This window comes from Agelaius tricolor, unplaced genomic scaffold (genome assembly GCF_023055355.1).
Source record: "Agelaius tricolor isolate 1412-34295 unplaced genomic scaffold, bAgeTri1.0.p SCAF_14, whole genome shotgun sequence".
In the NCBI taxonomy this organism is placed as follows: Eukaryota; Metazoa; Chordata; class Aves; order Passeriformes; family Icteridae; genus Agelaius; species Agelaius tricolor.
This window is the reverse complement of record NW_027269274.1, coordinates 9,760,940-9,777,113: the sequence shown is the minus strand read 5'-3', so window position 1 is coordinate 9,777,113 and position 16,174 is coordinate 9,760,940. Positions and strand designations below refer to the sequence as shown.

Sequence of the window (16,174 nt, the reverse complement as noted above, 5' to 3'; positions counted from 1 at the left end):
GAGCTCAGTGGGGATTAACCTCTCAGGCCATGGCTTGGGCCAGTCTCTGTGACAGGAGGTGACCACTTTGAGAAGGGGCTCTTTGTGATAGTAACCAGCCATATGTAGTTGTAATGATAAGAAAGGGACCATCTTATTTTAGTCTCTTTGCGACAAATACTACCACAATTCATTACTTTCCATCAGTGCCTCATCCTATGGAGGAATCACCACTGCCCATCTACATTGAGGAGGGGACAGAAGTCCCGATTGGTGAGTGCAGTTGGGATGGGATTTGTTTAAGGGAGGGTATTAAGGGTACTTGGGTTTTATATTCCTCACATTTGTGTGTACCCGTTTGTCATTGAAAATGGTAAGGTCTGTTGCAAATGTTTTGGGGATTTTATTTTATATTCTTCTTTATTTTATATTTGGAGCTCCTGAGAGGTGTTGAACACTGCTAGCATTGGTTTTCAGTTAATCATAAATCAAAGTACATAATGTATGCAGTGACATTGAAAGCTTCTGTGCAGGATGTCTTCACACAAGGCTGAGGAAGACCACGAGTATCACAAGAGATAGTTCCCACTTTGGCCTTTGACCTCAGTGTTGAGGTACTCAGCATAATCTGAGGTCTGGGTCAGTGTTTTTGTTCTTGCTGACACTCTCATGCCCAGCACCCAATAGTCTCACATTGTCCACACCCCTGCATAGGCAGAAAAGAGGCAGAGAGTTTTGCCATGCACCTTGGAGTGCTTCACACCCAGCTCTGAGCTCTGGTGTAGATGTATTGTCACTACCTGGATGTATAGGTTGAGTGTTGTTTTGGGATTTTTTTTTTAATAGAGAAGCAGTCTTGAAGATAACCCTTAAAAGAGCCCAACTAAAAGATCAGTAAGTTGGACTGTGGTGATCTTTTTGGACATTACAAAGTTGTGATGGCAAAATTTCCCAGAGCCCCATCCTTACACAATCTCTTCTGGTCTGCATACAGTAAGTGTGCCTTAGAATTTGCCCTTGTTGAGCAGATGTGTCTCTTCAAACAACTTTTTCTTATTATATATCCTGAATTTTTCCATTCCTAAATTCAAGCAATTGCTTCTTGTCTTACTATCTTTTGAGCTAGATTAATTACCTTCCTCTACACACAGTACCTGGAAGGTATTTATAGCTGGATCTCAGCCCAGGAGTCTTCTCTTTTATAGACCATATTAATTTTAGCTCTCTTACTCTCTCCTTAGATCACTTTTGTTGTCCTTATTTGTATTTCCTTTAATTTCTCTATCTCCTTTCTAATCTATGGAGATTTGAACAACTCATACTTTGTTCACTGTGGCTGTTTTGACATAGCATTATGCTTTAGATTTTCTATCACCCCTTCCCTTGTCCACAGCCAGAAATAGCTTAGCCTTTGGCCCTTCTGCATCACTCAGAAGCATCACACAGAGAAACTCTGTTACTTGGCTAATCTTACCTGCAGTCACCTTTAGGTTATTCTTGGATTCATGACTTTGCTTCTGCTCCTCAGGCAATGTTACTGCACTCCTGGGATGTTGGGCTTTGTACTTCCTAACACTAAATCCCCATCCCATTGCATGCCACTTATTTTTTCCAGGAATATTTTGAAACAGTATGCCATTATTTATTTTAATGCCCTGGGATTTTATCATTTACATAGAAGTTGTTACTATTTTACCATATGTAGAGAAAAGTACTTAAAATTTTAATATTTTAATACCTATTACAGATGTCTTTTGCATGTTAGTCCAGCTTCATCATTCTTATTTGTATATCTTCCCTGATTTTCCTTCTTCTAGTTAAAAAAGTTCATAAAAACTGGCAGGTTTAGCCTTCTCCTTGTCTTCATTTTGTCCCTTTCCTCATTATACAATAAGAATATTGTTTCTCTACCTCTTCTATGCATGGCATGATGTGGTCTTTCCCATAGCAGATCATTTTTTCCTCACTTCTCCTGGGGCTGTAGTCAGCTGAACATCTGCTGGACATTAGACTTCTCTTGTAGAACTGTTAAGGTTCTGTCCTGCCCCCTGGGATTTCATCTTGTCTTTCCCACTGCTCTGAGGAAACCTGGACCACTGAGGTCATGGCACCTGCACCACAAAAATACTGTAAGGCTGGTGAGTCACAGAACTGACTAAACAACCAACCCAAAAACCCCCAAGTATGAGTGGAAAGCTTTTTAGGGCATGTTTGTTCGGTGCTGTCACGAAGCAGGTTTGTTGGATCAGGCTCTGCAGTGCAGCACCAGCTGTTAAACAGCCAAATTGGGCTGGAGAGGGCACCGTGTTTGCTTATTCTAAATAAGTGTCTGGACTGTCAATACAGCCAGCTGTGGTTGAGGGGCAGTGAGTGGAAAAAGTAAATGATGCCGAGATGAGGGCAAACCACAAGCTCTGAGTTTGGTATCTGAATGTCTGACGTGGGTCAGGGCTTTTAGATGCACATAAATCAGGGTAGGAAGCAGCCGCAAAGTTCTGGTCTGGGTCTGGGTCTCGGTATTGATCCTGCTTTCCATTGATCTCACCAGTGTGATCCACATCCAGAGTGCCCATTTGTACCTGTACAGACCAGAATAGGAATAAAATAAAGCCCTGTCTGCATTTAGGTTGGAGAAAAATAGCACACAGTGCAGTTGTTAAAACGTTTCATTCAGCACAACCATCATTTACTTTTAAAAGGTTGTTTGGAGAAGTTAGGTTATTTCCTCATCTGAAACACATTTTGGCTGCTATATGGCATGCATACTATTCTGACCCAGGCCTGACTGGTGGTGGTAGATTGCTTTGTAGCTTCTGTATTTATTTAAAAAAATAGAAAAATCAGTAGACTCAGATTTTTTCAGTCTAAATTTAACAGTGCTAATTATTTCAAGCAATTTTAAAAGGAACATAAATCTCACTTGTTTATTACAGCTGCTTCATGAAAACAGCAGCTACAAATAATGCTCTATAATGAAAATCTAGCTAACACTGTCATGAATTAGCCAATAAGAGAATGAATGTTTGGGATTTGGTCAAGGGCAGCATTTCCTTCTCTGGCAGGAGGGTCCTTGCATTGAGGAGAAGGTGGTTATTACCTAAATGCTGGTTTTATTTCCTTGGGTGAAATGAAGACTTGGACATTTTTGCATAGATGAATATGACTTTTGATTGGAAAAAGGCCTGTGTTCTGCTTAATAGTTATGTACTTTTGCCTTTTCTTGAATGCGTTCCTAGAGGAAGGTAGCTGAGTGAGATGCAACAAATATTTTAATAAAGATATTTATGAGGAGATGGGGAATATGTTGTGACCATTAGCAAAGAACCTATGGAGCAGTGACAAAAAAGTGCAGGTGAAATGCTGGGAGTCTTTGTTCAGGCACAATTTCAGCTATCTCCCACTCAACTAAAGAGTTCAGGAGATTCAAGGTGAGGAAATAGGCAGAGCAGGTCCTTATTCCCCACAGCCATTCATAGTAAAGTCATGCCCATATTCTTCCATCACTGTTCTGTTAAATGCTAAAGAAAACACCTGAGATGACACAGTCCAAATTTAGGTTTTGTAAAGCAAAAACACAGGGAAAAATATTTGTATTGGTAATAATTGCATTTGGTCTATACAGGAAACCACTGAAGGAATAATTGTGTCCTTGGGGATCAGAGCAGTAGAGCTTTAGGCTGAAGTGTTTATGTTTTGCCTTCCAAGTCACATTTGAGATGTTAATGTTGTTTTATACCTATGAAACTAACTCAAAGACATACTAATTCAGGATATAATTCTCAACTGATTTATTCCAGCATAGTTTTGTTGATTCCAGTAGCATTGCTATTGCTTTATTGTGCAAATTATGTCAGAAGTCAGGCCCTGTTTTTCAGGAATCAGCCCTGCTGGCCTTCAACCCCATTCACTTCTGCTGCAGCTCTGAGTCCCTACATGGACAAAATCTGAATTAGCCACTTCCATCTTTCTGTTCCACTTTTGCTAATGAATAGCCCTGGCTTCAGGGTACTTTTGTCACATGTATACAAGTGTTAGGTAGCCCTTACCTGTACAGGATTCTTACCCCCATGAAGTCATCTGGGTAGGGTGGAAAGCTCCATCAGCACTCTTGAAGCCATGTTTTCTTGATTGTACTCACAAGTCATGGTGCAGCCTGGGCTCATTTGAGGCATCTTGATTACAAGAGAAGAATGTTCTTGTAATTGCACACAGTTTCTTCTGCCACTATTCAGTCTCTGCTTTTAAGCATCTCTGATGTTTTCTTCATGATGAAAATTAGATTTCTAGTCTACTGCTCTTGGGCAGACTCACTCAAAGAGAGAAGCTTTGTTACTTTTTATGTTTCCTTTCATAAGAGAAAGTGCCCCCTTTCCAGGCCAGAATAGTATTTGACACCCTACGGAGAGCTGGCTCTGTGTCTCTCTGGGAGATTGCCTTCCCTTGCAAGAGAAGAGAACCTTTTTAGTTGCACGTGCTCCATGGTTTGCTCTTTCATGGGGAGCTGGCACACAGAAAGCTGATTTTTGCCAGGTACTGAGTGCCTTCTGCAAGGTATTGAGTGCCCTCCTATCCTTTGCAGCCAAAAAGGAGTTGATTGCTCTTGGCATCAGTCAAATCTGGACTCAGAAGACCACAGGTAGTATTTCCCAATTATTTATGTGCTTTTGCATGCCAGAGTTGATCTGAATTGATTTTCCTTGCATACGAGAGATTTGAGGCATTAATGACACTTGCCTGCCACTAAAAACACTTTTTAAAAATAATAATAATACAATAATAAGCATGACATTTATTGCACTGCCATGGGGAAATTAAAAACCCCCAAAATTAACTAAAGTCCAAGTAACTATTAGCTCTTCAGAGCTAATGTGTGAGTTATATACCCTGAATGAGCACCATATGCCAGTTCATTGTGGCACAGTGAGTCACAGGACACATTGTGGAAAGCAGTAATTGCTTGGCATGCGCTGAAGCACTCAGTAAGGCTTTTTGTTTGGTTTTCTTAAAGGAATATGTTTTACTCTGAAAATAAAATGGGTATTGTTTGATATGCTGCCACCAGGGACTGTTGCTTTTTCTGTACTTAACCTGGAGCTCACCCATTGTCACTCACCACAGACCCCCTCAGTATCTTTTGCTTTCCAACTGCTTGTATTGTGTGTATGCAGTACCAGAAGAGTGAAGAGTGACCCTTCCATTTGGTATCAGCTTGTCATTCTATATTAATCCTCCTCTCCCTTTTCCTCCTCATCTTCTTTCTTTGTCCAATAGAGACATTCAGGTTGTTTATGTGGGATAAATGTTCATCCTGAGCAGAGTGAAACAGTGGAATGAGTTGGGTTGTACAGTCTCCACACTTGGCCAGAGCTTGACCAGATAAGGCCATCAGCAAGCCAGTCTGATTCTGATATTGGCCTTTCTTTGAGCAGGAGGCTGGGCAATGTGACCTCCAGAAATGCCTTCTACCCTGAATTACTTTATGGTTCTGTTTAATACCCATTTCCTGTAGTGATTCAGCCATAGTGCTGTGCATGTCATTAACTCCTCACTCCCTGTCATACCTGCATAGAGCAGGAGAGACCTCCTGAAGGTCAGTGAGGAGACAGAGGTTTGACTTACATGGGAGCAATATCAAGACGTAAACGGTGACCTCAGATGAGATTAGTAGGTGAAATTTGGGTATCTCTGAAATTATTTGGAATTTGTAGCAGGATTTCACTTGAGTTCTCTTCAAATCTTCAGTAAGTTCCAACTGAGTTATCAAGTTCCAAATTATCAACCGAAGAGTTTAAAGCATAATTATATCAGGAAGTATTTAGGAGTAAATATCACCTTTTTTTTTTCCTTTTCAGTGACAAATCCCATTCTCTAGCAGCCTTGAAGAGAGCTTTGGGGTATTTAGGATTTAGTGAGCCACCAAGTGCCCTGGCTGGGCCGTTACGTGCTGGTTTCCTCATGTGGCTGTAACCACGTGAGGGAGTTAATGCTGCACAGAGCATCTGCTCCTCAGCTCAGGGCCCTTCCAGCCCTGCAGCTGTCTGCCAGAAAGCTGGGACGTGCACAGGGGCATCTGCCAGCTCCATCGGGCAGCACATTTTCATGGTCAGCCCATATGTTAGCCAAAAAAACGCCCTTTGTCAGAACAATGTTATTTTAATCGTGCTGAGAGAAAGCAAGATCGCACTCAGATTCACCGTATCAGCCTAGGGGATTTTGGACAATGATGTAGCTATTCTAAGGCAAAAAGAAATCTTCAAAAACTCCCTTGGTGGGAAAAAGACATGGGAATATTTCATTGGGTTTCTCTTTCAAGTCTGACAAGATAAGGTGCATTCTCTCCATCTCTCTACTTTATCAAAAAGTATATTGTTTATGTAAACACCTGATTTCCCATCAGGTTCTATCAAAAGTAAAGTTTACAAATGGGGCCACCATAGTGGATTGAAGAAGGACTAAATATTAGCAACCAAAAGCTTTTTTTGTCCCTTTTTATACAAGACAGGATTCTAAAATCAAGATTTAACAGGATGGACTTGCTTTCACTGCTGCCCTCCCTTTTCTGTAACCATATAAATACTCTCACCTCATACAGATCCTGCTTAAATGATGCAGGGTAGTGCTCTTTCAGGTGTGAAAAGGGTTTTGTGCCTGGTAGAGGGAACATAATAATGGGAGGTACTGTTGCTCAGTAGGGTTGAAGTTCCCTTCTCCACTGCTCTTTGTGCAGTACACAAGCAATAGTTTACAAGTCAAATTTCATGGACGGATAGTATCCAAATGTGGAACTTCAAGCAGTGCATCTGACTTTGAATCACTTAGGTGATTTCTCCTTCTGCAAAGCTATCACAAGTTCGTGTAGCTCTTGTAAAGATCACTTCCAAAAATTCAGACAAGTCAACCAAAGGAAGTCTCTCACTTTCTGCCATTACTTTGAATGTGAAGTGGGTTTGTTACTATCTCAGCTGCCTGTCAGGTGCCTATTGTTTAAAGTGGAACTGCAAACAATTTCCCACCTGTCCATTATTAGCTTTTGCATAAGAAAACCAAGTAGTGAAAAATAATTGTAGTCATGATGGAGACAGCTTTAGATAATAAATTTAATGTGCCATATTGGTATCCTATTTGAGTGTGTTCACAAAGATGAAAATGCACTAAGAAAAATCCTCAGCTGGTAACAGGAGTAAGTTCAGTTTATAGTAGTCAGGCCAGGACTATAAAAGCAACCTGCAATGAAACCATCAACTAGCATTTGTTTGAAAAGATAAGAAGAGATAGAGAAAAATACTCAGGCTGTTCACATCTTGTCATGCTGTATTTGGGGAAGCTTACCTGCAAAAGCCAGCAAAAAACAAGTAACAAGTACCTGTAGGCTGTGAGATTGACCTTGGTATGAAGGTGGGACTGCAGATACTTGTGTCATGTATTGGAGTCAGCCTTTGCTCTAATACAATTCCCTTTGGAGGCTGCAATTCAAGAGTGAATTCTGTGAGGCTTTTGTCCAAGTCGTGTGTGAGCCCAGGGTTTTGTTCCTCTTGGTGTGTGCTCTGCACTTTGCAGACCATGGTATGCAGAAGTGGTTTATGTGTTAGTTTCCTTGGAAAAGTGAAGTATTTGCTCTGGCACTGCTTGGTTTTCATATCTCTTGACATAAAAATGAGCACAGCTCTCGGTCTGTGAAAGCAAATGTCAGAGACCCATGGCAAAACTGAACTGAAAATACACCTCTGGCTGGGAATCAGTCTGAATCACATGGTATTTAAAAGCGTGGTGGTTTAGTGGTCAGTACCAAATGATCTATTTGCAACTCAGAACTTTATTTCTTTATTTTGATCAAATAATGCCTATTGCAAAGCCTGTAGGACATAATGCTATTCCTTCTCAAATGCCCTCCAGGAGCACAGTGAGTGGCTCTGGACAGTCAGGGAAATTGAGAGGACGGGGCTGCAGCTGGAGACAGAGCCAAGGCTGTTCTGGGATTAAACAAAACACGCCATTGTCCGGCCGTGCAAGCCAGCACCTGGCACCAGCTGCAGGAGAGCAAATAAATATCATAGTGGCTACAGAGCTTCACATTTCTGTGTGTGTGAAAGTCTATGTTTCACCAATCTGTTTTGCAAAGTTGTGCTCTCCCTGAGCTTGTTCATCAGCTTTGCCACTTCTTCTTTTTGCACGTCTCCTGCAGACCCGCTCGTGCTGCTGCGCTGCCGTGTCAGTGGTTTCAATTTCATTTCCGGTGCGAAACTTCATACGCCTCATGTTTTTGTTCCCTTTTTTTTTTCTTGTTTTTTGCTTGAAGGAAAGAAAACAACAGTAAATTAAACCTCAAGGTGCTTAGGAAATTTCTGTGGCTGAAGGCCTGTGAGCTGAGGTGCCCTGACAGAGCACCCCAGTCACCTGAGTACCCAGGTTCATCAGCAAAGGGTTGATACTCCACTTCTTAAAAGATTACAGCTCATTCCTGTCACTAAATCGTATTTTTGCTGATATTTACGGCCAGCATGGAGGAGAAGTCAAGGCTAAAATCAAAAGTAGCTCACTCTCACCATTAAGTTTTAGTGCTCATGGCCCAGCCCTCAGGGCTTTGTAACCTGCTCAGATTTTATAGCCCTGTAATGGGACTAACACTGCGGATCAGATCGCGTGTGTGTAATAGCTGTTTTCCTGGTGCAGGTTGGCTGGCTGCTTTCCACCCACAGTGCTGTGTTGCACAACTCTTCCTTCCATTAATGTACTCTAGAAAAAAAAAAAAATCAGGTGTTGAGCAGATGGGGCACAGGAACAAAGGAGAAGAAAGGATTGTTCCCTTCCACTGATGGTGTGGGGATCTAGATTTCTGGGAATAAGGTACTGTGTGACATGTTTGTACAGCTGCCACAGGTGGGATAAAAATCTGTCCTCAGTTATTGCTTAAGATGAGTGGATAGAGGCAGTAAAAACACAACTCTGGCTTTGTGTGGAGGTGGCCTAGGCAGGTATGGCAACAGCTGATCAAAGCCATTGCTGGGTATAGAAGACTCTACTTGTTACTTCAAAAATGTGTAATCTTACACATCCATCTGTTTTTTACTTAGTTAGAAGTCATAATGAAAAAGTAGAGTACTCCTTAATTGTGAGAAAGCCCTGAACATTAGCATTGGTAAACTCAGTTAATTTAAGGCTAAATTTAGAATTATCATGAAAGAAAAAATAGGTGAGGGTGAAATTATTTCTCTCCAAGAAAAAACTACTTTGATATAATGAATTCATATGTTTTATTGCACATTTGCCTCACTAAATGACTACTTTATTGTTTATCTTCCCTGCTCAGGGGCAGTGCTCCATTATTGTAGCATGGAAATTGCTGTCTGACATTATCATGTGTTGCAAGTGCCTTGCAGAAGTGTCACATAGGATCAATACACTATTAATCACATGCAAAAAATTCAATAGGCACAGTGCACACCACTGACTGTTTGAGTTCATAAGCTTTGTGAGCTTTAGGGGGTTTGCCTTTTTTATAGCAGGATGAAGGGCATCCCTTAATTGATTTTGATGTGGTTTATTTGTGGCAATAGAAATTATTTAATTGACACCAGGGCTTGATAGAGAATTTCAATCCATTCAGATGCAGACCTTCAGAATTGAAAGCAAAATACAACAATGCTTGTTCCCTTGGTCAGAAGGTGTGTAACTTCAGGGTGCAAGGAGGCTGAAGAGTTGAGGATGTGCACAACTTGTTGAATCTTCTTCAACAATGCCCATCTTGCTTGGAAAGCCATCAGCTTGCTACACCACATGGATAGAATGCATTTTGTTGAGGGCCCTCTCACAAGGACAAAGAGGTGGTGTCACCCAGTAATGGTTTCCCTCTTTGACAGTGGGTGAGCTGGTAGAGCAGAGGGAGCAGGCAGGGATGCAGTGGGAAGCTGGTGTTTCTTTCCAGCCTGTTGGCCGTCAGGAGGCTGTGAGCTGGCACACCCAGAGGCATTAAATTGGGTCAGCAGTTGGCTTCAGGTGAGCAAACCCAAGTTTTAACTGGTTGCTCTCCTGCACAGAGTTACCAGCAGCTTCCCCTCAATCCCTCTGCCAACCCTTTGCTCCTTCCCCTTGGCTGTCTTTGCCAGAGCGACCCCTGGGCTTCCCTCTCTGAGGAGGGACAGAGCAGGAGCACCATGGCTCTCCAGGCAGGACACTTGGGATACAGGAGCCACTGTGAAATCCCACAGGGGATTTCAGTGGGACAGAGTCCTGACCAGTGTGGCTCAGTGTGCCAGAGCTCCACTGCATCCCCTGCTCCTCCCTGCTGACTGCCAGCACTGCCCTGTGCCGTCTCCTGAGGAATCAGGCTCCATCCCTGAGCCTGGGGAGCATCATCTTTGCCTCAGCCCCTGTTTAGGGTCAGGGTCATGCTCCCTCTGAAATCCATTGGAATTTGTGGGTATTCTTTTTCCTCCTTTCCACCCCACACAACAGAAAAGGAGTTTTTCATTTCCTCCTATTCCGGGTTTAGTTGTAACTGCTTTGTTCTTTGACATAAATAAGTAGAACAAAATGAGCATCTAGAGTATTATGTGACTGCAGATTTTCTGCTGCTGAAATCTGAGCAAAGATGCAGGATTTTATAACAGCTCGGTGCTGTGACATGGTGCCTATTTGAAGCATTTGAAGAACATGAATGGAAACAGCAGCAAGAAAAAAAGCATGTAGGGAAAAAAGATACCTTTTGTCCAGACCACAACTGATGAAAAAGAAATTGCATTAAGCCCTGGGCTTTTCTTTCAGAGTAGTCTTCAGCTTTATAAAGTTCATTTTCCTCCTAGAAAATTTTCAGTAGCAGATTTTCCAGTCAGTCTTAGAAGACTAAAAAAAGCATCACAGTGAAAGAAAAGGAAATGATGAAGAAGTGAGAAGGGAGATGGAGAAAGTTGGAGCAAAAACTAAGAAGAAAGGACAAATGGATTCTAGGGTTTAAATAACAACCCAAACCCAGGGAAAAGTATACAGAAATAGAGGAGTCCATTAAAGACAGAACAGTGAGCTGTAGTTCAGGGAATTTTTAGAGGCACTTTTTTAGAGGAAGAGAGGCAGTGTGTGCAGTTAAGAGAGTGGTGTTATTTTTCAGAAATTGTAGATATCTTGTTCAATGAAGCAGAATGAACTTGGATGTGAATTAGGGACAATAAGTGAAGTCAGGTGCTCCTTGGATACTGGTGGGGCATTGAGGGCTGGCAGACATGAAGGCTTTTTTTCCCTCCAGATCAGAAAAACTTGCACTGAAGCCAAGAGTTTGATCAAGGGGCTGTTTATTTTAATCATGTATCGATTGGCTTAACCACACTGCCCTGGGAGGGAGGGAGAGCTGTCAACATCAAGAATTACAGCTTTCAAAGTTCCAAGTAATCCTAGGAAATGAGCCAAACATAATAAATGCAGTTTTATTTGGGACCTGATCCTACTACTGTTGAAATCAATAGCAGTTTTTCCATTGCTCTCAATGAAAGTGGAAGCTGCTTATTTGAAGACCAGCTCTGATCCAGCAATCAGGGCATCTAATTTTGAAATATTCATGAATGTGAATGTAAAATAATAATTTTTTATAAGAACCAACCCACAAATAGATCGGCAGTTCTAGGAAAGCTCAGTTTTTAAGGGAATAAAATTTATTTCAATTTGCAGAATACAAAATAAATTACAGAAAAATAAGAAAGATGGCAATGTCTAAAAAATCAGTGAGCTTAAACAGGGTTAGAAAAATTAATTATAATGTCGTAAACTGATGTCTTTCAAAAGTCATTGAGGCAGAAAAGGATGAGACAGCACTGAGAAGCTCAAGATATACATTCTGCACAGGCTGAACTTACTAGAGAAGGGTCCTTGAAAGCAGAAGTAATTATGATATTTCAAAAATAGTCCATTAAACAGTGGTAGAGCCATACAATTATTCTTCAAGCAACATTCCCATCAAGGTGAAAGACACTCTGAATGTGTACTTTGCTTTTAGTTTTCCAACAGAAAGAGAAGCTAGAAAAAAACACATTCAGTTACCACTCGAGTCAGCAATTCAGTATGCTGTAACTTTAATCAAAGTTTATATGCATTGACCAAAAAATAAGTATCTGCTTTGCTGTGGTTTCTGGTGTTCAGATGCAAGACAAGGCATGCATTTTAGCATGTGTAAATATTTACAAACACATATCTGTGTTTTTAGGCAGACTTTGATTTTCCCATTTCCATCAGCATTTGGAAAAATACTGTTTGAAAGGTTTGATTTTTAGTGACTATTAAATGAGGTGGCATCCATGATGTGCTTGTCCTCGAGGCTCCTCCTGGAAGGTGTTGCTGTGCGTTGGTTGCTTGTGTTCGGCTGTAAGAAGCTTGGAGAGGATCATTACTGTAATCCCAAAGCAAAAACTGAACACAGTGTATTTTCAGATGTGTAATCCATGGGTTGTCTGACAAAAAAAGTCAGTGGTTCAGCAGTATTGGGAGTTGTGTCTGTTTTGACAGCCAGCAGCTCCTGGCTGTGCTGGTGGCCTTCCCTCATGGGCATGGCTCACCATCTGCCCCCTCTGTGCAGCCTTCCCCTTCCTCTACCCCTCATTTTTTTTGCATGTTATGAGGGATTACATTTCAATGCCAGTATTTTTTTAAAGGGTATGGGTTATCTGAGGTGCAGGCTCCTGATAGGTGTAGCCCAGGGGATGGCCCAAGCCAAGCTGGCTGTGAAGGCACTCCACTTATGGAGGTATTTTCACCTGTGCATCAAAGACTGATCAGTCATGGGGGCAGCAAGAGAGCCTGGGTTATTGCAGGGTATTTCACCTGATGAAATTTGTGCAAGGCACAGACATGTGGCTCTCCTGTGGAAGGGCCTCCTGGCTGCACCAGTGAGCAGATACTTAAGAAGTGCAAAGTGCCCATGCTTGATCCCCGTTCTGTTTTTCCATATTTTACCAGCAACGATTTGATAATTGATTAATCCATCCTCAGTTAATGATGTTTGGTCCAGTGTATGTGAGAGCAGTTCTGGGCCTGGCCCAGTCTGGATTTTTTTCTCCCCTTGCTGTCGGATCAGGCTCTTGCAGTGTGACTGGGCTCAGCCTAGGGGCACACCATAAATAGCAGGCTTGACTGCTGCTTTTTATTTATCCATATTGAGTTCATCAGATGAAGCCAAAGCTTCCTGGGGCCATCTGAAGCTTCCTGGAGGGGGTACTCTCACAGTCAGATGTGGCTCCTGGAAGGCAGACGTGTGTCTCTGGGAGGCAGACACATGCCTCAGACTTGGATCGCTCCTTTTGGACTCTGTGGTTGTAAGAGCATTTTTTCACAATATATTTCCTTGGGGGAATCTGATGGACTTAGATCTCGGATACCATCCCCACTAAGTGATACAGTAAAAATAACCTATTATTCTCTGGTTCTGACCTGGGCGGTGACAACATATTGTTTCAGCATCTCTGTCAGACTGTTTCCCTTAAGAGCCATTTTAGCCTTACCCAGTGGGACATAGCTAAAGGAAATGAAACTCCAACCGCATTAAGGAAAAAGACAATGCCTTTCACTAAACAAACTTACTTTTCTTGGCTTTTCTTCACCAGGGAGAATCGCCCATACCCCCCACCCTTGCAGCCTTTGTAGACAGTTCCTGTAATTGGGAATGGCTGGGTGGACACCAATGGTTGGCAGCAAAGGGGGATAAATCCAACATCCCTTGAACGTGACATGGGCTGGGACCACAGTCCCAGGTGGCCACTTAGTGACAGTTCCTGTGGTACTGGTGGACAGTACGTGCCTGCCAGCCACAGCTGCGGTCTTCCAGACACAATTGGGATTTTAGCAAGTCTGTACACAGTGAAACTGGGCTGTTACTAATTTTGTGCAAGCCTTGGATAGGTAGTGTGCCCCTATTCACTACTGAGAGCTGGTCACTGCGCCAAAGTTTTGGTGGCTCATCTCCTGCCGCCCATACAGTGAAATGACCCCAAAAGCAAGCATGACCTTGAGGGGTCCTGGACTAAGGGAGAGATCACGATCTGTCACCACATTCCAGCTAAGGCTGAAGCATAATTTACGCTTACTAATTAGGTTTGCAAGCACAACCATTAATTTGGGGTATCTTGAGACAAATTAGAAATCCCTTTTTATAACGCAGTTCCACTCAGTTACAAAGAAAGAGTCTGGAAAGGCACCACTTCACATTTTGTGTGCAGCTAATTGGGACAAACCATAGGGTGATCACCTTGTCCCAGGGAGAGTCAGGGTTTACAGAATGCAATCAATTGGTCAACCTTCCAAACTGTGGGTAGAACTGACTAACACCTGGGTCAAAGTAAATCCGCAGGCAAGAGGATTAGAGCTGGCAGAAAAATAAAGAACTCTGTGTCACAAGATAAAAGTAGATTGCAAAAAATTGCAATCCTGAAGAGTTTTTAATCTTTGAGGTGGCTAATGCTGAAGGTCTCCTTAGGTTTTTTTACATAAGGGGAGCCTGTGTTCCCAGTGGTCTGTTTCAGGATATTTCCAGTATCAGTCTCCACAGGGAGTAGTTAAGCTCCTATTTCAAACCTAATCCTGCAGGGATCTATAAATCTGTATCTCTGTGCCCTCTTAAGCAGGTTTATGGCTGTCCCACTGGTTCACCAAAAAACTGTGTGAAAAAAAGAGCATACCCTAAACACTAGGTGTGAGCCTCTCTCTTTTGCACGCTTTCTCCCTCTGTTGATGAGTGTTTCAATAACCCCTGTGAAGAACAGCTTCCATGAGATGATCCAAATGCCCTCCATTCCTCAGCCCAGAATAGCCTGTTGCCTGATGGTTGTGACATGCTCCAGTAAGATGAAAGATAGGGATTCAAGGAGCACAAATGGCAAAGAAAGCAAAAATGAGCTTTATCCATACCTGGTAGCTGTTGCAGAGACAGCAGGACCTCAACCACCTCTTTGAAGAAAAGCAGTTATGTCCATTTCTTTTTTTCTCCCTCAAGAGAGGACTCCAGGAGTTTATGCAGGATGGTGCCTGTTTGGGGTTTGGTGTGAGATGCAGATGTCTCAGGGAGGTTAAGGCTGCTGTGAATCCCTTTTAGAGGCACCTCCATTAATCTCCATTCATGATAACCAACTCAAGTTAGGTACTGTGAATTAAGCCCAAAAGCAACTAAGTGCCTAAAGACTGTTACAGAGCCAGCCCTACCATTTTTATTCCGTTACTGCTTTGTCTCATACCATGTCTCTAACAGTGACCAACAGGAACTATTTTGGTGGGATATGCCCTGCCTCCATCCCCGTGCAGTGGTGTGATGTCCATCACCCTGTGATTCACTTTTTCCTTCTGTGAGCTCTCTCTGCTGTTGATCACGAGGTATTGCAGTGCTCGTGTCACCAGTGGCCTGGTTTAAAAACCAATCGAAAGTCATAATGATTAACGTTGTGGAGATTAAAGTCCCTCTTCAGATCATGGCCTGATAGGCAGCTGCTGTCACAGTGCCTGCTTTGGAAGGCCACCAGTGAGGTGAGTGTGGAGCTGCTGTGGTTTGTGGCAGTGTTAGCCCTCTGAAACTTTCCGTGGTGAATGGAAAGCATTGCATGTACAGTGATGCATATCTATCTCAAAATCAAGTGCAGATTAAAAACTTCCTGCAGAGCTAATGTCAGCTCAATCCTCGGGTCACTGCCACAAGCTCAGTCAGGTTAGAGATCAAAACCAGTGTGCAGGTATGTGGGAGGCTGGCAGCTATCAAACAGCATAATCTGCAGCATGATTTTTTTATGACTATACTCATAATGGCATGTATAAGCAACGAGTGGTTGTGATCTGGAACAAACTTGCTTGTTTGCCTGGTTCTGGTGAAAATTTCAGTATCAACACACATTGCAAAAATAACTGGTCAGAGCCAGCTGAAGTCGCTTGAGTTATGTGGGGAATTAATTGGCCACATATGCCTGACATCTCAGTTAACATAAAAGCTGTGTTACTCCTAAATTGTTTTCATTAGAAAATCTTGGTTAAAAAGGCACTTGTTAGAATAATTCTTTCTGTTATTATTTTTAATGTCTATGATTTTGATAATTAATTATATATATAAATTATTAAACCAGCTATGATTTAATATGACTCATGCCACTGACTTTTTAATTAACTAAGGAGCCATCATTCTCAGCAAACTGTTTCATTGCATAGGTGTGCATTTCACAATAATTGAATATAAAGGCTTATT

General features: G+C 42.2%; 1 protein-coding gene across 13 annotated transcripts in view; it reads left to right on the top strand.

The window, feature by feature from the left end:
* Positions 1–16,174, top strand: part of SLC6A6 (solute carrier family 6 member 6) — a 93,432-nt gene that overhangs the window by 42,342 nt on the left and 34,916 nt on the right. For 4 of the 13 annotated variants that reach the window (XM_071439589.1, XM_071439591.1, XM_071439588.1 and 1 more), the window contains exons 3-4: positions 187–252; positions 4,559–4,615. The exons of 6 other annotated variants lie outside the window; for them this stretch is intronic. In XM_071439589.1, the coding sequence (XP_071295690.1) occupies positions 198–252; positions 4,559–4,615 (112 nt within the window). In that variant the 5' untranslated portion in view covers positions 187–197. The remainder of the gene's footprint in view (positions 1–186; positions 253–4,558; positions 4,616–16,174) is intronic. 3 more of the 13 variants (XM_071439593.1, XM_071439592.1, XM_071439587.1) reach the window with 1 other exon arrangement.